Genomic DNA, 25,724 nt, shown 5'->3' on the forward strand with positions numbered 1-25,724 from the left:
CCCTTCACATAAATTAAAGTTATTGGAATGTTAAGATGCTGCTTTTATATCATTGGGTTTATACGTGGGTTGATGTATATGTGGTTCTCGATCTGCGTTGTTCAATGTACTGTTCCTCGTCTCAATATTGTCTGAATAATTTGTAACATTTTGACTTCTCGCTCCACGTAGTGTCTTCATATCTTTCCTTTTTTGTTAATTCTCTATCTCAATAGTCAAAGACATAGATATTGTTCATGAATCTAGATCTCATATCAATACGCATCTCTTCCTCGTATTATTTTTGATCGCTTTTTTTCATATTTATAGGTAGTCTTTAAAAGGTGTTATGTGTTTATATTGTCTATGTTATATTTGTGCACCAACTCAGTCTTCCTCGTGACAGCCCCCCTCTAATTGTGCCTTGCTATTCCTCATCACAGTGCCCAATTACCCCACCTTACTCTTCCTTATCACAGTTCCTAACTACCCACCTCACTATTCTTTGTCACAGTACCCAAATACACAACTTCAGTCTTCCACATCACAGTTCCCCACTAACCCCAGCTCGCTCTTCCTCATAACAGTACAACATTAATAATCCCATCTTATCTAGTGGACACAAAAAACATGAAATACTTGATGAACCAGATGTTGCATAGCTCAAGAATAGATATTGATAACCAGTGATATGACATAAGGTAGGCTTTCAGAATTACAGGTGGCACGAGGTATAACATAACAGAACCCATGAAATTCAATGAAAAAACTTTAGTTAGGGGACAGTTAAGGTGAATAAGTTCATTCCAATAAAACCATTTGCCTTGTAATTCAGTGAAAATCTTTAGTTGAAGTGATATTAAGGGAAAGAATCTGATGCAACGAAAGCCTTGAAATTCAGTGAAAAACCTTTCGTTGAAGTGACGTTAAGGCACTGATTTAACGCCAAAAAAAACCTGTAATTGGGCAGGTGCTGAAGCGTCACCACCTTAACTATGACACCCCCATTGCGTGACCCCTAAACACTGATGACATCACAAATGATATCACTGATGATATCTCATATGACATCATATTATGGCATAATGGGAGACATCACTGGTACAGTAGGTTACGTATGCAAAAAAGAGAGGTGCAACATTTGAAAAGCGTGTTCCTGCATATAAGGGTGGATTAAGCTTAGTTGGTTGGTTACCAGGGCCATGATGAGGCTCCAAACTAGCGCAAGCTCCCAAGTGGCTGTATCGAGTGGAACCATGCTCCTTCAAGTTCCAGGACCCGAATGAGAGATCCTAAAGGCACAGGCAGCAAAGGAGGATACACTTTTCTTGTAAAGGAGGAGGTAAGGACCTTCTGTTCAGCTCTCATTTGTTCTTACTCATTCCCCCATCCACTTCTCTTTCTCTTCTTTTGAATATCACTTTGCTCAATTTATTTCTCCATTCTCTTATTGTCTATTGCCCTGCTCGTCTTGTCTCTCTTCTCACTTCACTTCTTCCCCTTGACTATCCATTCTTTCTCCTGGGAGATTTCAATCTACATCTTTCTTCTACTCATCCAGCCTCACCTTTTCTCCCTCTACTTCACTCCTACCACCTTTTTCAATATTCATCTTTCATGTTTCAGGGTCTTTGCTTGATCTCATCTTCTCCTCTCACTCTTCTCAATCTTCTATTATTATTACGTCCTTCCTTTCCTCGGACCATTCACTTCTATATTTTACTTTTAGTCCTCCATCCATACCTTGCCCTCCAACACAGTCTGACTCAGTCCCCCACTTGTCCCCTGACTTTGTCCACTCAGTCATTTGCTCCCTCCCTTCCCTTACACATTTCTCCTAACTCTCTTTTGATTCCACCTTGACATTTCACATATTTGCTTTAACCTCCACTTTAGATCTAGTACATCCATCTCAACCTTTTCATCCTTTGCATAAACCTCCTCAACGCTGGCTCTGACCTGATCTTTTGTCTCGTCATAACTCACTTTGTCAGGCTGAAAGACTGGATAAAATCATCCCACTCTATTGCTGATCTTTGCTCACTTTCTGCTCTACACTCTGCCTATGTCTCTTCCCTGCCAGCTGCTAAAAACAGTACTATTCCAAACTAATTATTTCTCTTTCCTCTCATCCTTGCTATCTATTCCATATTATTAATCACATTCTTTCCCCCCCACCCCTGAGCCCTCCCTTCAAGTCCCCCTCCCTCCTGCAAATTTTGCTAATTTCTTTACTGAAAAAGTCTGTCTTTTTGTACGCTCTTGCTCATACCTTCCCACCTCTTTCTTCCACAGTTACTTCTTCTCTGTCCTCATTCTTCCTTCTTTCTGATTCAGACACTGCCCTCTTTATTGCCCACGCCAATTCCACTGCTTCCCCACTTAATCCACTCCCCCTAATACTGAAAGTCTGTCCTTCTCTTCTTCCTTTTCTCACCACTATTCTTAATCTTTCTTCCTGCTTTCCATCTTCTCTTAAGCATTCAGTTGTTCTATCCATTCTTAAAACTCCTTCCTCGACCCCTCTAGTCCTGCTAATTATTGACCCATAGCTCTTCTTCCTAGAATTCTTAAATGTGGGCTATATACCCAGCTCTATGCCCAGAGAAATTGCCAAAGAGCAGGAGCTGGGATGGAGATGATAGAAAGTAAATAGGTTGTAAAGAGTAAGTACAGGGTTTGGATGATCAAAAGGAGTGAAGTGGTTGGAGTGATAGCCAAACGAGTGGTCATAGGAGGAAGGACTACATAGGAGACTGACATTTTCAGAGAAGAGCGTGAGAATATTATGAAGGCAGCTGGAGGTGACACAAAGAGAGAGGCTAATGAGAGTGTTCAGTAGGAGGTGACCCAAAAGAGAAAAAGAGCTGAATGGTGTTAACAAGTATATTAGGGGGGATTTTGGCAAGAGAGTTAAGGAGGAGGAGTGTTTTCTAGAGAAGGTTGGAGGAGATGTTGGGGGGAGACAGAGGCGTAGGCAGGGTAGGGCCTGAGGGGCAAGGCCCACCCAAAATCTGTAAATGCCCACTCAGCAGCTCTGTGTGGGCATTTACAGATAACTGTCAGTGCAGTGGGCCCAACTACATTAGCTTCAGGCCCCATTTGCTAGACAATCCTGGCTACGCCTCTGGGTGGAGAAAGAGGATTGTGATAAGGAGGAGGTTGGAAGAAGAGTTAATGTGGAGGGGATTAGAGGATGCAGCTTAGAGGTCAAGTTCAGAGAAGTCTAGTGAGAGCATCACAGAGCAAATGTGGGGTGTCAAAAGGTTTGGTGATGGAACTCGCATGTGGCCCAGCATCAAGATGGTGCATAGGAGAAAGAGAGTTGAGGAGAGTCAAGAAATAGAAGAGGAGGACCCCATAGGCACAAGACCATTATGACTCTGCAAGGAGATACATGGGGTGGGGTGTTGCGGACTAGAGCCAGGACTCTAAAGCATGGAGGTGGAAAGTAGGAGCAGACCCAACCTGTAGAGCAGATGCTTATAGCTAACACCCTTCAATAAGATACTGTCCACTATCTGCTCCTGCTATTGACAAGACCTATCATGCAAGTGCATGAATGCCAGAGACACAGGTGAGGTGGTGCCCCAAGAGATCAGAAGTCAATGAGCTGACCGAGGAGCCAAGAAGGCAGAGTGTAAAGTGACTAATGGATAAGGAAGTATACTCAGGGAAGGGATCCTTAACTGAGAACTATACATGGCAGAAACTTTAAACCTTTGTTTGAGACCCATAGACTTCTGGTTGGAACTCAGAGATTTGTTGTGAACCCCAGCAACTTTTCTCTAACCCAGATACTTTTTGCTGGAAACCAAGAGACTATTGATTGTACCTGGGGAATTTGAATCAAGGGAAACTATTCTGTGCAATGTTGAAGAGGACACTGAAACCCCTACCCCATCTTGACATCTTGAACAAAGTATATGAAAATGACTTGGAGTTGTATGTCATCTGTAACATCTATTGAGCATACTCTAAACACGCGACACATTCTTCGTGCAGCAGCAGCAGCTATTTAACGGTGATACTTTTTTTTAAGGAGAGCTAAAATCTGGTTTTGATTTGGACAGTAAATAGAGTCAAATCATCTGTGTTTTGTTTTGTAAGTAATTTAATTCTGCTGGCTGTATTTATTCCACCAGCAGTAAATACTACTGGCGGTATTTACCACTGGAGGTAACACAAATGGAGTGGGCAGTTATTTTCACTGCTGTAATTGCAATATTGTTGCATCTGCCCAATATTCCCCTCTTCTTTAATCAGTTCATTGTTATGGCTTTACTTACCTGTGCCGTGTATTGATCCATGGAACTTTTATTTCCCCTATGTCCAGGTGTGAAGAATGCAGATGAAGCAGAGCTCCGGCAGATTGCCTCAGACCCCCTGGAGCTGACCGTATATAATGTTCTTGATTTTCCCCTGCTGAGTTCTCTGCTCGAGCGACTCAACCAGGTCCTGTGTTCAAGAATCAAAGAGAAGGGAAAACACGACGGCACAGGTCAGCTTATTTTACTGTCTCTAGACCCTCAATATGAGTTTTGCAGATTTTCCCAAATAATGACTACATGTGATTTTGGGAATTGTCCTCATTGTGAAACATCTGCTAGTACAAATGGGATTTTCAGAAATGCTGCAAGCAGTATTTTTGAAAATATTTATATATATATATATATTTCTGAGGCTTGCAGATTTGCTTAGAATCACATGCTGTGCATTGGCCGACATCTAGTGGAGTAAATTAATGACTTGTTTTCAGAATTCGAAAAGAGACGTTGACTGGGCACGTTTAAAATACTATCTCTTGTGTGATGTCTATTGTACTCATGGTTCTTCATGTGTCGAGGTCCCAAAGATTGTTTTTTTCCGCCATCATAGTTGGTCGTGTATTGCAGAGAATCCTGGTTAGCGCCATTATTACTATAACTTAATACTATTATAATAGCGTTCCAATATTTGTTCGCTCATCCCTTCTTCAACCAACCTTTGGCAATGTTCAATGGATGGCTCCAGTTACTATCTTCAACAGGAGATCCTCGACTCTCGACGAATGCTGACTTTGGCCTACACCTGCCCCTCACCAGTGGGGGGAGGCCATTTACTCTTATACTCAGAGGTTGCTTATTACTTTTACACCATGTCCCATTATTTATCATAATGCCTTTAATATTAAACATGGAAAATACTTCATTTAAATGTTGCCTGTCCTGCAACTGCAAATTACCCTGGAAAGACAAGCACCGGGTGGGCAATCACTGTCTTCCTCGAGACCATGCAGAAAAACAACATAAGTCTTGCAAACTCCGCAAACCTAAAATGTTAAAAGATCGCTGCCCTAAGGTTTTGGGCCGCACACCCCATGCAAGGCGAAGCATCTATCCAGGTAGCAGGTGCTGAAGAGTCTGACGAAGATAGCTATGGTGCACATAGTGACGCCGAAGATAGTAAAGTTTACACAGGTTCCCATGTGCTAGTCCCCGGCTCTGGCAAACAGGTCAGCGGCCCTGTGATGGAGACTACTCCCGGTGACAAAAGCACCCATAGCCATTACGACATAAAGCACACCACACAACTCGAGCCGTTCACCAACCATGTTGTAGGAGAAACATGGCCATGCAGTGTCGATAGAGAAAGAAAAAAGCAAGTGTCAATTGTGCTCTGAGTCGTCACATTCTCGATCACTGCACAACAACATTCCCAAACTGATGCTGAGGAAGCCCCTTAACGTCACCACTCCTAAAAAGCCCCTTCTTTTGAATGCAGAAGAACAAACACCAAAACCTAAACCCTTGGCTCAAAGGTCCCAGCATGTCAAGAATACAGCAATTCAGATTAAAAGACGTCCCGAAAATACTTCTTAAAAGCAAAACTTCGAAATCTTTAGGTATTTCGAGAAGCAGGTGACTGGAGAAACATTACACACCCTCCCAAGACACCTTAACAGGCACTTTACATAATTGAAAACATGCCTATTACCCAGAGCCCTCTCCCTCAGGGTCACCACACCTATTTCCAAAATTGACTGAGCGGACCACAGAAAAGTTTGAAATGTCATGACACAAATTTCATGCGTTGTGGATTTTATGGCTAGGCACTCAGAAGAATTCTTACAAGGGTAGTGGAGAACCACAGGGTAGTTGGGAACCACCTACTAAAGTACAAAGGCTGCACAACTCTCAACCAAGTAATTCCTCAAGTCAACCTATATTGGTCATAGTCAAGACACTTCAGATGACATATACATTATCGACCCCATAGAACAGGGTGATCAGTACTCACAGGATGACCAATACATCCAAGACCAATGTTATGATGATAGTGATGACCTATATATATATATATGTATATTTCTGAGGCTTGTGGAATCTGCTTAGATCACATGCTGTGCATAGGCCGACATCTAGTGGAAGCTGCGGAGTATTACAGTTTGTTTTTCGAAACTCGAAAATGGGCGTCGACACTGGGCGTGCCAGTAATACTATCCTTAGTGTGACGTCCACTGTACCCAAGATCCTTCACGCGTCTAGGATCCTCAGATTGTTTTTTTCCGCCATACTGGTCGGAAGCATTTTGCGGAGTCCCCTGGCCTTAGCCATACTTTTGCTAGAATTTAAAATAATAATCTATTGACATCCTTTCCCACCCCAACGTCGAACTTCGACACTCGACGCCGGCTGGAGAAGAAATCGACCGTTGGCTGCTGCACGACGGATTTGGGCCTCGGAAGGCCGCTGGCCTCGGCCCGGGCCTGGTAGGCCGCTGGCCTCGGCCCTGCAAGTAGGGAGAGTGGGGGGTGGTACATACTCTACACTCTTGGTATATAGGTACACCTTATACATTTCCTACACTTAACAGCCCGCTGCCTCAAGGTGCGTATGGAGGGTACCCCTTTTCAATTCTGCCCCAAGTGCAATCACAAATACCCTTGGGTCGACAGGCACGCCACGTGCAATCTCTGCTTGCCGAGGGACCACCCCGAAGCGAACTGCAGAGCGTGTAGTAGGTTTAAACCTAAGACACTTAAGGACCGTTTGACGAAGCGTTGGGCCCACCACGCCAGGCAGGCGGCCATGGCAGCGGAGGGCGCCTTCAGCGATGGCAGCGACGCCGTACTTTCGGAAGGCGAGGGCATTACGGTGTCGAAAGACAGCCGAGCGCAGGTCCCCGACCTCGGAAGGTCGTCCGGCCGGGCGGCTATGGGGAAGACCCCCAGCGACACAAGCGCTTCACATACTACACACACTAAACACACTAAGTCCAACCGAGACTCGACGACGTCGAGTTCTCGGAAAGAGGCACAGACAGAACGGTCCGATTCGGTGTCCTCTGGGCGCTCTCGATCAAGATCGCCGCATGACTACAGGCAATCATCCACTCTTGCCAAGAGTGCCTCGCTCCCTAGGCTAACAGAAGTTCGATCGTCGGAAGACGAAGAGGACTTCCACCCCCAGGCAGCGCTCCAGGAGTCGAAGCCCGCAATTAAAGCCAGCAAGGCCCCACGCTCGAAGGACAGGGACACCTCTACCGATCCTCGACACCAGGCGTCGAAAAACTTCGGAGCCACTAAGGGACAGGGAAAACATTTTTCTACGCACGGGGAGGGGGGAAAACAGCAGAAGAAACTACCTGTACATTCTTCCACACCTGTGAAACACTCCACCCCCCCTAAACAGACAGACAAGCCCAGGTCTGCTGATAGGTCCACAACCAGCAAAGCTACTCAAGATAAATCCCATAGACTTGCTGAGAGAGTCATTCCCAGTTCCAAAAAATGGTCCAGTGAAGACATAGATAGGGTCATGTCAAGAATGTCTTCTTTGGCTGATTTTTATGATAAAAATCCAGAACATTTCCTCTCGTATGATCCACAAGGGGCCACACCCTCAGGCTCTACTGATCCTATCCCCCCCGAGTAAGAAGGCCCGGTTTGAAACTCCAATGAGGTCCGAACCCTTCGAGGTACAACCTTACGCAAGACCATACTCACGGTATCAAGGAGAGGATTCCTTTTGTGAAGACCATGATTTTGGGTTGATAGAAGAGCAAACCGGGACAGCCTACTATGGGGATGATGAGGACCAGGAGGAAGAAGAGGATGAACCGGAAACATACAGAGTAGATTCCCCGGTAGAGAACGAAGCCCCGGTTTCCGACTCCCCGGTCGATAACCAACCCCTCCTAAATGAGGTTCTCGCTCGCGCAGCAGAACATTTCCACATTGACACCCACGGTGTACAGGAGGAAAGGGACTTCGCAGAAGAGTTAGTGGGAGAAAGGAGGCCTGTTGCCCAGACCATCCCTATCCTTAAATCCATTCAACGGAGAATAGATCCGTCCCTGGTGAACCCAAACCTCACCAGAGCAGTCAATCCCAGGGTTGAAAAACTTTTCAGGGCAGCTCAGTCTGACCCTCTCCATATAAGAGGACATCTGAAGCCAGACTCCCTAGTTGTCACCAACACTCGTAAGAGGGCTGGGACACCCTTGTCTTCGTCAGAAGCTCCTCCCGACAAGGAGAGCAAAAAACTATACGGTTTCGGCAGGAAGGTAGCCTCAACATCCGCCTATCAAGCAAGGATTGCTAACTCCACCACCCTGTTGGCCAGCTACAACTGCCATCAGTGGGAAGAAGTCGCGGCTCTCATAGCCTCTGCTCCTGAACCGTTAAAGGGCCAATTAGCTCGGATTTCCGCAGAGGGTAGAGCCGTGTCTGGTTGCATTTTGAAAGCAACCTTCGACGCCACGGACAACGCAGGCAGATTGATAGCAGAAGGTACTGTTATCAAGAGACATGCGTGGTTACGGCAGTCTGGTTTTAAGGCAGAAACACAGGCATCATTGTTAGACAAACCGGTGGAAGCCGATCTGTTGTTTGGTAAGGTGGTCGAAGACACACTGAAATATGCCAAGGACGAATACGAGACACTCAAATCCCTTGGTCAGTTAACCAATAAACCCCCTAACCAGAGAGGGAATAGTAATGTTCGTCGCCCACGCGGCCAAAATTCCCAGAGAGGATCTAACTATTCCCAGGGGCAGGGTACACAGTGGAACAACAACCAACAGTCTACCCAGGGTTACGGCAGAGGTAATAGGAGAGGTCGTGGTAAAGGCAGAGGCAGCCCCAGCAAGGGAGGCGGCACGCCTCCACCAAAGCAGTGACGCTCAGTTCAGGGTCCCTTCTCACGCAACCCCAGTAGGGGGACGCATTTCAAACTTCCCCAAGGCTTGGGAAGGGATCACATCAGAAAGATGGGTGCTGTCAACAGTATCCACGGGATATTGTATAGAGCTACTGCAGCGTCCCCAGAACTATCCTCCACGACAAAGAGTACACTCCTTAGAACATCAGAAGATTCTCCTCGAGGAGATCGCCATTCTTCTACAAAAGGACGCGATAGAACTCGTCCCGGGACACCAGGTAAACAAGGGTATTTATTCAACTTACTTCCTTGTGCCAAAGAAAGACTTGACAATGCGCCCAGTATTGGATTTACGGCCTGCCAACAAGTATGTCAAGCCCCAAAAATTTCGTATGACCACGCTACAAGAGGTAATCCCCCTCCTAAAAAAGGGGATTACATGGCAACCTTGGATATGAGAGATGCTTATTTTCATATTTCCATGTTCCCAGCGGACAGAAAGTACTTGCGCTTCAAGGTGGACAGTCGGCACTACCAATTCAAGGTACTGCCCTTCGGGATAGCTTCAGCACCAAGGGTATTCACCAAGGTACTGGCGGTGGCGGCTGCACACCTACGCAGGGAGGCAATCCCAGTGTACCCTTATCTGGACGACTGGCTCATAACAGGGGAAACCCCAGGAATTTGCAGGACAAACATTCAAAGGACTATCGACCTCCTCCACGAGTTAGGCTTCTCAATCAACGAGAAGAAGTCAAGCCTGGTGCCAAGCACCTCAAAACAATTCCTAGGAGCAATCCTGGATACCCAGGAGGTGTTGACCTTTCCTTCAGAAGAAAGCATTCGGAATATACTACTGCAAATTCCGCATTATCAGTCCGGTCAACAAATAACGGTACGCAAAGCAATGCGTTTACTGGGCATGATGGCGTCATGCATTTACCTGGTCCCCCACGCGCGCCTACGCATGCGTCCCATGCAGGAATGGTTGGCGAAACAGTGGTCTCAGGCATGTGGTCAGTGGGACGATCAAGTGGTCATTTCGCCAACACTGGTACAAAGCCTTCAGTGGTGGACAAGAGAAAATATCGCACAGGGGAAACCCTTTTACGATCCCGAAGTACAGGCAGTAGTCACTACAGATGCATGTCTGACGGGGTGGGGAGCTCACCATCTCCACCACACAGCTCAGGGTCTCTGGTCTCACTCAGTGGCCAAGAACCACATCAACCTACTAGAGCTTCTGGCAGTATTCAGAGCGCTTCAGGCGTTCGAGCCCCACCTACTAAACCTCTCAGTGCAAATCCGGACGGACAGCACTACAGCCATGTTCTACCTGAACAAGCAAGGAGGGACTCGCTCGCCAAATCTGTCCAAGCTTGCCCAGAAAATCTGGATATGGGCACTCATACGGAACATCTTCCTGTCATCACAACATGTTCCAGGGGAGCTCCATTCCCTAGCGGATGCTCTGAGCAGAGACTCCCTTCCAGAGGAACACGAATGAGTTCTTCACAGAGAGGTCGTAGAAGATCTCTTCTCTCAGTGGGGTTTCCCCACTATAGACTTATTCGCCACAAGCGAAAACAGACAATGCCCAGGATTTGCATCCAGGTTCCCCCAACCAGACTCCCAGGGGAACGCCCTGTGGATGAACTGGTCAGGGATGTTTGCGTACGCTTTTCCACCAACTCCTCTCATCAGGAAAGTGGTGAACAAGATGAACAGGGAGTCGATGACGCTCATCCTAGTTGCTCCCATGTGGGCAAGACAACCGTGGTTCCCACACCTACTCAGGATGGCGGTGTGCGAGCCCATCAAACTTCCAGCCTGGTACAACCTACTGTCCCACCACCAAGGTCAAACAGTGCACCAGCAACCCAACTCAATGAACCTGGCAGCATGGCTCCTGAGGTCATAGAGTTTGGACACCTCAATTTACCACAGAGGTGTATGGACATCCTAAAGGAATCTAGGAAACCAAACACAAGGTACTGTTACTTTGACAAGTGGAAGAGGTTCGTTATCTGGTGCCAGAGTAGACAAATCAACCCAGTTGGTTGCACTCCTTCCACTATTGTTGCATACATGCTCCACCTGCTAGATGCAGGATTGTTTTTTAACTCACTGAAAGTACACCCGGCAGCCCTCTCGGCTTACACCACTTCCCATAGCAAGGTTTCGTGGTGGAAAGTACCAGTAGTTAAAGCCTTCATGGAAGGAGTAAAGAGACTTCACCCTCCTATTTCAAACCCACCACCAGGGTGGGACCTTAATGTGGTGCTAGCGAAGCTCATGGGCCCCCCTTTCGAACCCATGCATAAAAGCAGTCTGAAACACCTGACTTATAAAACCGCCTTCTTAGTAGCTATTACTTCTATAAGAAGGGTCAGTGAAATTCAGGCTCTGTCAGTGCAGGATCCCTTCTTTACTGTCCATAAAGACAAACTGGTTTTACGCACACACCCTAGGTTCTCGCCTAAATTAATATCAAAATTCCATGTAAACCAGTCCATCGAGCTTCCGGGTTTCTTCCAGAACCCGCAAAGCTCGGCTGAGGTGAAACTACACAACCTAGATGTGCGTAGGGCGGTCCTCTACTATGTAAATAAAACCAGACCGCTAAGGAAGACAGATCCACTGTTTGTCTCCGTAGCTACAGGCAGAGAGGGGGATCGCGTCTCTAAAGGTGCCATCTCGAAGTGGATTATTAACTGTATCCAGCTGTGTTACTCACTCTCTGAAAAGACTCTGCCTTTTATGCCAGGGGCCCACTCTACTAGATGCATTGGGGCCACTCTGGCTTTCATTGCAAATGTACCCCTTGACACCATTTGCAAAGCAGCTACTTGGAGCTCTATTCACACTTTTACTCAGCATTACTGCATTGACACCCATTCCAAGGCAGATACACAAGTGGGACAAGCGGTTCTAAGACACTTATTTGCTCATGACCCTTCTCACATCCCACCTCCTTCTTCTGGTACTGCTCGCTAATCTATGCACAGCATGTGATCTAAGCAGATTCCACAAGCCTCAGAAGGGATACATAACTCACCGTAATCGTATTTCTGATGCTTGTATCTGCTTAGATTCACATGCGACCCACCCTTCCTCCCGTCCGAGAGAAGGCGCATGATTGCTTGTAGTCTTACCTTTCTGTCTATCTGCTTGGATTATCTGTACTCACGCTACTCCTCATGCTACCTCATGTCAGAAAAAATACAATCTGAGGATCCTAGACGCGTGAGGGATCTTGGGTACAGTGGACGTCACACTAGGGATAGTATTACTGGCACGCCCTGTGTCGACGCCCATTTTCGAGTTTCGAAAAACAAACTGTAATACTCCGCAGCTTCCACTAGATGTCGGCCTATGCACAGCATGTGAATCTAAGCAGATACAAGCATCAGAAATACGATTACGGTGAGTAATGTATCCCATATATATATATATATTTATATATATTGGTGAATCAGCAATTGGCTGGTGTTGGACCTCTGATGAAGGTATATGCTACCATCGACAGAGGTCCAACACCAGCCAATTGCTGTTTCACCAATAGATAATCAAATGCATTACTATTAACTGCTAATTAAGGCATCCCGACACATTACAATTGATACACAAGAAGCCCTGCAAGATATGGACTTTGTAGATGACATTTTGGGAGATAAAAAAGCGGTAGCACCGTTTTTTCCTTTACTCCAATCTGTGCAGAGACGAATCCAGCCATCTCTAATTAAACCAACATTAACCAGGGCAATTAATCTTCGAATTTAATTTTTTTTCAAACCTACTCCAACTCTAGAACATCACATTTTAACTACATCAGATGTTAAAACCAGACTCCTCAGTGTTAACAACCACAATATAAAGGTCAGGCGCCCCATTAGGGTCCTCGTAGGTGCCACCTGACAAGTAAAGTAAGAACATATATACAATGGACAGGAAAGGGGCAACATCGGCAGTGTACCAAACACGCATTGCCAATAAGATGACCCAACTAACCACTTGCAACTGTCATGTCGGCGACACTGTACAACAACATCTTGATACTGTTCCCGAGCCCCTGAAATCACAAATATTGAAAACAATGTCAGAGGGTTAATAGGTTGCCTGCTGCATCTTAAAGAATAACTTAGACACAGCAGATAATGCCGGACGCATTATAGTCAAAGGGACACTCATGGCTGCGTCAGTCAGGCTTCAAATTAGAAACCCTGGCTGCCGCTGTTAAATATGCCAATCAAACCCAATGGTCTCTTTGGTAAAGTGGTCAGTGATGCACTAAGGACTGCAAAAGAGGAACATGAGACATTGAAATCCTTGTGTCAGATCACCAACAAACAGTTTATACAACAGGGGTGTTTAACACACACTGCTCCTTTCACGGACAAGGATACCCACGATCGATGGGATACAGTCAGGGACAATTCTCTTCCTGGGGTAATCCACAAGGCCAATCCACCCTTTACCGATCCACATTTCTAAAAGGATATAAAAGATCTAGAGGTAGATCCTCCACTTCTGGAGGCTCCTCTGTCTCTAAACAATGACATCCCAATACAGGTTCCCTCCCATGCAACTCCAGTCGGAGTTCGCATTTTCCAATTCACCCATGAATGGGAGGGAGTCACATCCGATCAGTGGGTGTTATCCACAGTGGCAGGGTGATACTCCATCAAATTTTTAGAAAAGCCCCAGCATCATCAACCAAAAAACCAGAAGATGTCACCACAACACAAGAAGATTCTACTAGAAGAAATACATCAAATCTCTTCTCCATGTACTAACTAAAGAAGACTAAACCGCTAAGGAAAAGTAGAAAAAAAGACGTGTAATGCTGCACGCCAACCACCAGTGCACTCCAAGGGGAAATAGATCCCAATTATGTCAATGTGGCAGGTTAACAGTGTCTTACGCGTATCGTATTTCTTTTTGATCTCTTTTCAAGAGATAGTTGTATTTAGCTCGGGGAGGTCAAAGTGTACTCCCGGGCCTGGTTGTTCATTTGCTGGATGTTTTCCAGGATAACTGATTCTCATTAGATACATTCACAGTTTCAGGCGTTTTCACATTGGCGTGCAGCAATACACGTCTTTTTTTCTAGTTTTCCTACCAGTCCTGAGGGGCCTCGTGTCACTTGCCCCGGTGCACCTGAAGATTAATTTAGATTTATCATTTACAAATTTATTTCGATTATTCAAAGTGCTAAACAGTACAAATTGAAATTGTCAGTGCCTCCCTCTCTTCCCTCATATTTGTTGTTCTAACCTGCTAAGGAAAACAGATCAACTCTTTGTTTCGATAGCAGTTTGTAGAGAAGGTGGTCATGTCTCTAAGAATGCTGTCTCAAGGTGGATAGTCAAATGCATCCAGCTTTGCTACTCACTGTCATAAAAGACATGACCTTTTAGACCGAGAGCCTCCTCTTCTCGAGGCACAGGGGCTACTTTAGCATTCATTGCAAATGTTCCTTTAGATGCAATTTGCAAAGCGTCTACTTGGAGTTCCATTCATTCCTTTACTCAGCATTACTGCCTAGACACACACTCTATAGCAGATTTACAGGTGGGACAAGTGATATTAAAACATCTATTTGCCGCTGTATTTTTACACAACCCACCTCCTTCTCCAGGCACTGTTTGCTAATCTATGCATATCATGTGATTCAGAGCAAATACACAAGTCTCACAAGCCATAAATTACTCACCGTAGTCATATTTCTGATGCTTGTATGCTTAGATTCACGTGCAGCCACCCTTCCTCCCCCCATGGAGTTGAAGGTGTATAATTGTTTCTTTACCTTTCTATTTTATCTTTCGTGTACTCATGCAAACACTTCATGCACCCTCATGTCAGAAACAAAACAGTCTGAGGGGCCTTGAAGCATGGAGGACAATGTGTACAATAGACGTTGCACAAGGGATAGTATTACAAACATGCTCAGTCAGCGTTCCTTTTCGAATTTCGAAAACAAGTGATGCAATACTCCACAACAACCCCTGGATGTCAGCCTATACATAGCATGTGACTCTAAGCAGATATAAGCATCAGAAATACGATTACGGTGAGTAATGTATGGCATATATGCATACATAAAGTTCCAGCAACCGCATACTTTCAATTTGAAGTTGCCATTGTTTAAAACGAACCAAAATGACCCGGGCACTCATTGGTATAAACAAATCTATATGTGTGATTTACACACTATTTATTTATTAAATAGTTCAAAAACATTCTGACTAAAACCATGTAAGTTAAGTCATAGGCGGAAAGAACAAGAAGATCACCCATGTGGGTGTAAATATGTCACGCATTACCTCAGGCTAGTATGAAATGTTCTAAATTGCTTTGGTCCTATATCAGCATTTACGTTACTTCACTTACTGTTTATAATCCAAGCCAACCCAGGCTGTGTCGTCTTATATGTTTAGACTCACTGTGTCTATGTTAGTGCCCCAATGCCTGCGGGCTGCCAGTGCTTTATAAATACATAAATAAATGTGACTATGATATGTTTCTGTTTACAACCACCACCATATTGGAGTGGATATAGCAGCATAATCTTAAATTAAAAAACATGCAAAGCTATATGATAAATGCTATGAAAACGTAAGCAAATTACAAGTAGTGATGAATCTTAATACAGTACTTACAAATGCTAAAGCTAAAGTGCATTAAACTCTACAATATGTTGGGTAAATATAAATACATATTGTCAAATCCAGTAACAATAACCCACAGGTTTATTTGCAAAAATATAGAGAGGGGCTGCTACGCACTCAGCAAGTACCTGTGGCCAAACATTCAAGTTCCGCTTCCTAGTTCATCCGGTCAATTCTAAAGTGCTTTAATGTCAATTCTAGCAACTAGGTGGGAATGGATTCTGTAGTGCATAATAGAAAATCATGCTACTTGCCTGCATACAATTTTGAATAATTCGCAGAAAGGTCAGTATTGGTCTTCTCATCATGACATTGCTTAAAGGGTGAGAAGGTAAACATCTCAGATGCCCAATTTGTCACAATTCTCCTTTTGGGGCTCTCCTAAAAATTATTTTTTCATGAAATTACATTTGTAAACTTTTGGAGAAATAAAAGTCCGAAACTCCCAAGGGTGGGGAAGAGGAACTTATCATTTGTATACCCACCTCCTTGGTGGTGGTAAACAATGGAAAATGTTTGAGATATTTAATCTCATAGTTGGGTGGTGTTTACTGTGTGCATTATCCCTAATATTGAATGTGGTACACAGTATCGGGCAAATATTCAGGCAGGCAAAACACATTTTTATCATCACTGCCATCCTTAACATGAGTCTCTATGTTTTTCATTTCTGATTGCCTCACAACCGCCCTAATAGCCTACAGTTCCCCATCCTACTCACACCCACTTGTCTAATGCTTTGATGCATAGAGCACATAACGGTGCTTTACAAACTTGAAATCTTCCATGAGTGGCCAATGGCACCGGTTAGATCATATGATGGAGAATCCCTTTGCTACGTAAACCTCCCCGAGCAGACTGCTGCCATCCTGGTGGACTGCAAGCAATCTCTGGGGCAGGATCAGTGAAGAGTAATGTGATTACAATAGAGTCTGCTAAATCCCCTCAAGAATTGCAAATCTGATTACATAATTGCAGAGTGGATTAGGGACACTGAGGGCCTCTGAGAATTCCAGGTGTATTAACCAAATTCCCTTTCTCCCATTGGGATTCCCTGGAATCCCCTCTTATGGAGCCTATCCTTCATTCTGTCAGCTCCCGTGGCATTCCCAGATCAAATGCCTGGAAAAACGACACTATCATTGATAAAACCACACAAGCTCAACAAAACCACAAAATCCTTTGAAGGTTAGCGGTAGAGAATAGAGTGAAACACCCCTCTTACATAAGCACAAAAGATGGAACTGATTATCTTCAAGGAGAATGTGTATAATAATACTCCTAGTCGGGTGGGTATAGAGCTCCAATCTACAGTTCATGACAACGCCTAAGGATGCCAAAATCCGTCTTGGCTTGCTCGATGTCACAGGTAGAAGGGGTTCAATAGCCCGTTTTAGGCTGAGACAAAGCCTGATTTTCACCATGTCGTTCTCCTTCTATACTAGCCCAGGAGGTTTAAAAATGATGGTCTAGTGGCAGGGGCTTTGCCAGACCAATGCCAGTGGTTATTATTAATTGAACACCTTCTATCCATCAACCTGAAGTTTTGCTAATGGAACCCCTTTGGTAGCAGAGATGCTGCGAAGCTCCAGGGCACAGGAAGGTTTTGAGGGACCTGGGAAAATGTTACCAGACCACCTTATACTGTCAGTCCGGACTCATGGGGTTCAGCAAGTCAACACAGTCTAATGCCTCCCTCATAAGTGTTTTCAACTTTGGGATAGGAGGTAATATATCCTGGAAAAGATCTTTAATTATAAATAATGGGCCATATTACCTTTCTATGGGCCTCATTACGACCCTGGCGGAAATCGAAAAACGATGGCGGAAATGCAATACCGCCATCGAATAGCGCTCGGTGCGATTATGACCCGTCACCGCAAAGTACGATGCCATTAGCGACACCGTAGTGAACGCCAACGCTAACTGCACCAAGTACGCGCGCGCGCGCCATGCCAAACCGTAATTACCACCATGGCGCAACGGTACGCGAATTCTGACCCTAGCGGACATGCACCTAACGCCATCAAGCACGGCGGAAAGTACCATTCCGCCATGGTGAGAAGTACGGCATCGCGAACCAACCGTAAACGGCCCTACTGGGTGCCTGTACACCGCTCCCTGGCCACATCGTACAACTCCCCGTAGGTGCAATGAAGTCACACAATGCAACCAGTGAAATGTTCCAGTCATCCATGCCTGCCAACGAACAAATGAATCTCAAGAGGGGCCAATGGGAGCTGCAGGGCACAGATGGCACGAATACAGAAGCTATACAAATGGACATGACCTCAGTCTCCCACCAAGAAACGCACGCAAACACAGGCACCTGTGACCAGCCATATTCCGATAATCACATCATTCCACCAATCCAACTGGCTGACCGGCATCTGTTACACTAAAGCCAATCCCCCGCCCCTGAGCATGTCATCATCAAAACAGACATATTGGCAGCCCTTACCCCTGACCTCACTGGGCTTCGTAGGCAAACGCGCCCAGCACAGTACCACGCAACTATACTCCGAAGCTGGAACCCAATGCAGATCTCCACACAATACATCTCTCCCCAAATAGGAATATGCCACATCACTTGCAAAGAAGAACGCTACACGGTTCATATCAGAATAGAAATTTAATGCACAACAAATTCACCAAGCCCATACAGCCATTAGGCCATGAACTCCAAAATACATTTCACCATTGGGGGCTGCATCCGCAATAAATGACCAGCTTCTTCTTGTGTGACGCCCTGTTCCTTCATGGTACACAGGGGCTACATTCTCGTACGAAAAGGCAACATGGAAGCGCCTAGAACCGCAGGGCCGTCCCAATAGGGAGGCACTAGTCCAGCTGAAAGTCCGAAATGTTGCTCCTAGCCACTAGTACTGCGTAAGGGCATGTGGCCCATTGGCGATCGTCCCATAAGATCGTAATGCTGCTCCACTGATTAACACGAAGCAGCAGGTGTCGGGAGTAAAAGCCATCTGCAGGAGTGGCATACAGATGGCAGTGGCAAAAGGGGAGGAGATACCTGTCACCCAAATGAAATGAAAAAGAATAGTATGGCCATCAGAACTACATTTGAATTACTCACTTCAATGATCACACCAAATCCACAGCCATATGCATGCTAGCCCACTCCAAAGAATCATCATCACCCAAAAACCACTTGCGAATCATAACTATCTATATCGAGGTGAAAACACTATCACAAACGAGTGTACCTGTGCATGCGTCTGTTAAAACAGAATCCATCAGATGGGATTGGTAACGTGCATAGACACAAGTGTCTGAAGGCGCGCCGAGACAGGGAGGGCTCAACAAGGCCAGATAGACGATGGTCCCACTATGGCAGCCCTGCATCACATAGCGCAGGGGAGGCGGATAGATTCCAAGAAGCCCTGTACATGGCAAACTCTGTATCAAATCATCCGTCCATGCATCCATACATCATTCCCTCATCCCGTAATGAAATCGCCTGTTTCCATACTCACATAACATGTGAAATTTCCATTGAGTCTGTGCGTTATGCAGCCTGCAAAATCCACTGTGCCCCAGCCCGTAATTCCAGTGTTGTGCAGTAACATGTATTTGGGAACGTCCGGCCTTATCGCCCACTTCGCTATTGCGCATCCCAAACTATTCATATCAATCATTGCATCCTCGCCATGGCCCCTGTCCCAAGGACATTGAACAATAGAACGTTATATTTGCACTCAGACCTGTGGGCATCTCCTCGCCGCTAGCTGAAAACCGAAAGCGCCGACCTTCGAATTCCTCATTTGCAACATCACGTCGAAAAGGCATCTGTGGCCGCTTGAAATCACAAATTAATCCATCTAGTGCGGCTGTGCGTGAAAATGGCAACTGCCTTCACTCACAAATGGGACGCCACGCCCGTCGGTGAACCTCGGTACAGTGTTGCATGAGGGTCCACCGTTACTCGAGTACTACGTTCCACTGACCCTTCACAAGTCTGTTCGCGACTGCAAAGAAAGTATGTGAAACAATGGGACCATAGCAGAATGTACATATCAACCAATGTTACACTGCCATCGGGTACAAATACATGATTGCAATAGCAAGATGCCATTCGTCGAATTGCAGCGTTGTGTGCGGGACGTGCTCGCCCAAAGGGGAGAGCAGCTTGCACAGGTGGAATGAATCACCACAGGTGGAGGCCATACAGCCTGAAAACACATAAATTGCACACCCAGCCTCCTCCAACAACCACACCCACTCCGAAATGCTACCGGCAGGACTAGCTATGTTGGCCCTGGGGGACCTGATAGCACTGCAAGTACTCCAACTTCTAGAAGAAGACGACGAACACCAACTACATCCGGCCGCACAGAGGAGACGCAGGAGGAGGAGGAGGGCAAGGCAGGGCCAGCAAGGGCCGCCAGCACAGCCACTACCACCACGCAGGCAGCCCGCAATCCCACGCCTCCGAGCACATCCGTTCAACCTCACTGATGAGCAGATCCACACCCTCTACCGTTTGGACCGGGACACCATAACCGCCATTGTGGACATGACACAGGCTGACCTTGTCAGCATGATAGATAGCCCAACCGCCATCCCACCCCTACTGAAGGTGGTGTCTGTACTCCACTTCCTGGCCACAGGCACCTACCAGCACACAGTCGGACAGTTGCATGGCATATCACAGCCACTGTTCTCACGGACACTATTGCAAGTGCTCGATGCCCTCCTGCAGCACGCAGACGACTACATCTCCCTACCACGCTCGGAGCAGGAAATTACCAACACAAAAGTGGGATTCCATGCACTTGCCGGCATACCGGGTTGCATTGGTGCCATCGACTGCACCCATGTGGAATTGGTCGTCCCACATGCCATGGAGGCCCAGTACCGCAACCGAAAACAATTTCATTCTCTGAATGTACAAATGGTGTGTGACTCCAACAGGATCATTACACATTGTTGTGCCCGATTCCCTGGATCAACCCATGATTCTATGGTCTTGAGGAACTCTACAATACCACGCTACATGGAGCGACACGCAGGGAACAGATCCTGGCTACTCGGTGAGTCTCATTTCAAGCATGATGATGTGGGGTATGTGATGCGGCAATGACCTGGCAGGAAGGGGGGGGGTGCGTACGTAGCAATGGCATTCCTCAAAATCCCTTTATTGTCCACATACAGGTGATGCCGGGTATCCACTGAAGAGATGGCTCCTCACACCAGTCCGGAACCCACGGGACCAGCATGAGGAGGACTACAACCATGCCCACTCACGTACCCGTGTAGTCATAGAACAGGCATTCGGCCTACTGAAGACTCGTTTCCGCTGCCTCAGCAGGTCTGGCGGGGCACTCCTGTACCGCCATGTGAAGGTTGCAAAGATGGTCATGCTCCACAACATGTGCGTACGTAGAAATGTGCCCATGCCCCCTGACGCAGAACTGCAAGCACCTGAAGATGGTCATGATGAGGGTGGGGATGTGGCAGCACCTCAAGGAGTCTGCGAGGCACAGGAGGGCCGTGACATTCGTCAGCATCTCATAGATGCATGCTTCTAGCACTCACGCCTGGTGGCTGATACATGGACACGGGACTCGTGGCACTGTGTGTGTCTGGAACATGCACAATATGGACTGTACGCCTATAATGGCCTCGTACACAAAGATCAATGTCCACACATCTCATTGGATGATCGTGCATTGTTTATGGCATATGTGATATCATGTTAAACACCCTATCGACCCGCCACCCAAGTGAGCCCAACACACCCCCTCCACCCTCCTACCTCCCCCCCGAACACCAGTGTCCAAAGATGCTCATTGTCAGTGGGCAGTCGCTATTGCAAGCCCCCTCTCCGGGTATCAGGGGCACCCCTGCCTGTGGAGCGCAGGTTCCTCCCAGATCTACGTTGGGGGCTGCCCTGGACGGAACTTGCAACGGATGATGTCTCTGCCTGCTCACGTCCATGCATGTCCCTAAGGGTTTGTGAGAGCTCAGTGAGCACACGGCGCACTGCGGCAAGTTCGGCACATACGTCTTTGGACGTCGCATGCAGTTCCCCCCTCAGGCTCTCGGTGCTTCTCTCCATTTGTACTCTCAGGCTCTCGGTGCTTCTCTCCATTTCTGCTCTCAGGCTCTCGGTGCTACTCTCCATTTGTGCCCTTAGTGTCTCTGTACTTCTCTCCATTTCTGCCCTAAGTGTCTCAGTTGATGTTTCTATATCTGCCTTAGTGCCCCCACATTCATCGGCATGGTCCTTGAGGAGCGTGGCCAGTTGCTGCTGTTGCACGATTACCTGGTCGAGGGACTGTTGCCTCTGCTGGGCCATGGCCATTTGCGGTGGTGTCACAGAGTGGCTGGTCACCTCATGTTGCCTTGCCACAGGGCTTGTGGGGGATGGCCAGTCGTCGTCTTGTGGGTGCCCCTGCGTGGTATCCTCATGGTGTACGGGATGGAACAGACAAGGGGATTGAGACAGGTCATGGATGGATCTAACTTCGACATCCCCGTTTTCTGTGTCGGAGCATGCTGCCATTAATGCAGTGTCACCTATGGTGCTGCTGCCACCAGAAGCAGTGCCTACTGTGGCATCCATTGGGGGGACCTGTGGTGGTGCTGTTGTGGGCATGCTGGCTGCTGGGGTGCCTGTTGGAGTTCCCTCCTCTGTGCTGCCACTTGATTTGTGCTGCTTCCGTGTCTTGATGCGTGCAGCTGAGGTGGAGGGTCTTTGGCCGTTGGTCTTGGCCCTCTTTGCAGGTGTGCTGGTAGGGGTGTCCTGGAGCTCGTCGTTTGAATCAGACCCTGTGGTGGGGTAAAGGAGGGCGAGCGTTATTAATGGGTCTGTGGAAATTGGAATGGCAATGTATCACATGCATTTGGGTGGTACCTGAGGGTGATTTGGGTCGGGGCCTTGAAGGTGGTTTCATTTGTGTGTGGAGTGAGGGTGCAGTTGTTTTGCAGCCTGCAGTTAGGGTGTGCCTGCTGCACGTGTAGAGGGTGTTTTTAGGATTTTTAATTATTTATGTATTTGATGTGAGTTTTAAAGTGTGCTATCAGGCCTATGTATGTGGACGTTCTCCTGGACATGTGTTACTGTTGCACTATGTGGACACGTGGTACTTCACATGATTGGACATTGTGGTTTTAGCATTGTTTTATTTGGCCCACCTACCTGATTCTTCGGATGTCTGCACTCCTTTCTCCATCCCTCCGACTCCCTCTATACTCTCCATTCCAATGGTGGAGGCACAGATTTCTTCCCAGGGGGTCAACTTGATGGGTGATTCCGATCCTCCCCCGGTAGCTGTGGCAATGTTGCGGTTGGCAGAAAGTATGCTCCGGACGCGTATCCGCAGGTCGTCCCATCGCTTTCTGCATTGCTGTGGGTTGCGGGGTGCGGTCCCCACCGCACTTACCCGCTGTGCCACCAGGGCCCATATGGCCTTCTTGTTCGCAAGTGCCGTCCTGGTCATTTGCGTGGAGAAGACGACGGCAGCATTCTCCTGGAGGGTCTCTGTGAGCACGGTGAGTTCCTCACGGGAGAAGTGGACCTGCCGCTTGCGGTCGCACGCTTTCTTCGCTACTTTTCCCATTTTACTTGGTTTCACTAGGGTGTATGACGGGTTGGGATGTGTCTCAGGGTAGTATTTTTAATGGTTGTGTGGAATTTGTGGTTTTATAGGTGTACGGCGTGATGTTTCCCGTTCCGGGACCATGCTTTTACTTCCGTTTCCGTATATTTCCGGTCACCGTACTTTCCGGTTGGCGCTCACTGCGGTGTCCGCTAAGATGGGTGGCGGTATTGCACCTAGGGCGCCGTACGGCGGCGGTGTGGGCCGTTTTGGGGTCATTTCCGCCATCGCGGACTTTGCACTTCCGCCATGGCGTGGTGCTCGTGCCCGATGGGTCGGAATGAGCCGCACTTTGCTCCGTCGTGCAATGGCGGAAACGCTATTTACGCTATGGCGGTCCGGTCAGTCATGAGGGCCTATGTGAATTGGAAGAATATTCAGGCCCTTCTTTGATGGGACCAGGGCAGTCCTGTTCTGGACAATCAGGAATTTGTGCCTATTGGCTGATAACCCGTTGCTCTATCTAAGGTGCACCTGGATCTTTTCATGAATTATTGTCTACATGGGAAAATGGCCTAGGCAATCAGTGTAGATTAAGGTGTTATAAACTAAAGTGAATCTGTTTTTGGCGTATTATAGGAAAACAATGTGAGTATACACAGACATTTTAGAAAAAAGTACAATAGTTTTATTCTCTGTATTTGTAGAAATCGCTCGTTTCGGGTGACCAGCTTTTAAAAATCCAAAACCTGAACAGACCATCAACCTAGAATTAGGACTATCTTGCCAGTTTCTGGTGAATCAAAAGTAGGACTAAACTTTAGCAATCATAAACATAAATAAAGGACTACAATAACAGACAGTGAGATCGGGATGCAGGGGTTTATTTTGCAGCTAAGCATGACATGGAGAACTTCAAGTGGTCACTCAGTTCGCCACTATGCAGACCAGCACACTGGCTGTCTCGTGCTTTGCTGACCATGTGCTTCGCAGAAAAGTCTGTAGGGGAGAATGCACGACTGCTCTTGCTGCCAGTGACTGGCTGCTGTGCAAGGTCGTAGGACTCGCTCAGCTTCTCTGGGCAGAGCAATGAAGTCCAAGGAGATTGCAGAGCTGCTTCGGACAAGGCAAACACAGCCATCGACTGAGGATATAAGAGCCGGGAGGACTTCGAGCTTTGGTTCTCTAGCTATGCCCAGGGCTCTGAGATCATGCTCCCCTGCGTGGAAGAAAAGAGGGATTATTAACGGAAATACAGCAGCAGCAGGATGGCGCTCTGTTCTCATGTCACACCCCATTGTTACATGAGGGAAAGTCGAGTAGAAGTGTGAGTATAATACCTCTACTCACCTGACCCTTGTTTCATCCTCTCACCAAAACCCAGGACATGCTCTACAAAAGAATTGTTGGGAATCCGGGCCTTGCCATAACACGCCATAAACGTCTGGTCAAAACTGGGATATCTGATCAGGCGACCCATAACAGCAAAGTACATTGTGCCCAATTCTGCAAATATCATGCATCTAAAAATAGCACAGCGCACGCGCAGAGGATGTTCTTTTTTTCAGATATCCTGTGTTTGGAAATTAGCAAGTCATCTTCTTCACAAAGACTGTGTATCAGGGGAAAGGATGCACTGGACATTACCCTTGCATCCATTAGTGCCAAGACTGTGCTCTTGGCACTAATGTATGGCAGGCTCTGAGAAGCCATCTGGGAGCGTAATTCACAATGATCCTTAAAGGGCGGGTAATTGTGACATGTCCAATCAAGAAATGATTAAAGATTCCATACTTGAGTGATCGTGGAGCAAGCCGGCGGAGCTCTGGTCAAATAAATCCTTGATGGGATTAGAAATGACCCACTGATGCATTGCACACACCCCTGCACCTGTTCTGAACAGGCACAAGGGAATACTTTTCTATTCATTTTAAAGCACATCACATTTCTGAATTCAGGGTGCTCTTGGAAAAATACAGACATGTGCCATTCTCCCTTTGCTTTGGCAATTGAGCACTAGTGAAGAACAAGGGTATGTGTGCATCTATGATGCTCTTGATGAATTGGCCCAAAAATAATTCCGCGCAAGAATCCGGCCCAATCTGTGTACTGCATTCTGGGATAGTTTAGAAAAAGGAAGCGTTTTTTTAGGTAGGCATTATAGAAAAGGCAACATCCTTATAATGCAGCCTTATGGAAAGAAACAGTGCAGGCTAAAGAAGATATTTTTGAAACTTATAGTATCACTTTTTTATCTAGAATTTAAGTCACTGAGAAATCTTGCCTACTATCATATGGGACATTGTACACATCTGTATTCTCTACTGGAATTGTTGAACTGCATAATACATATTGGGCAATAGAGAGTT

General features: G+C 46.7%; 1 protein-coding gene across 1 annotated transcript in view; it reads left to right on the top strand.

Moving 5' to 3' along the window:
* The window catches only part of COL20A1 (collagen type XX alpha 1 chain), a 686,383-nt gene that overhangs the window by 255,274 nt on the left and 405,385 nt on the right, over positions 1 to 25,724 (top strand). The window contains exon 10 of the mRNA XM_069650801.1: positions 4,316 to 4,480. Within this exon, the coding sequence (XP_069506902.1) occupies positions 4,316 to 4,480 (165 nt within the window). The remainder of the gene's footprint in view (positions 1 to 4,315; positions 4,481 to 25,724) is intronic.

The sequence above is a fragment of the Ambystoma mexicanum genome, chromosome 3p, assembly GCF_040938575.1.
Source record: "Ambystoma mexicanum isolate Mex_15411 chromosome 3p, UKY_AmexF1_1, whole genome shotgun sequence".
NCBI lineage: Eukaryota > Metazoa > Chordata > Amphibia > Caudata > Ambystomatidae > Ambystoma > Ambystoma mexicanum.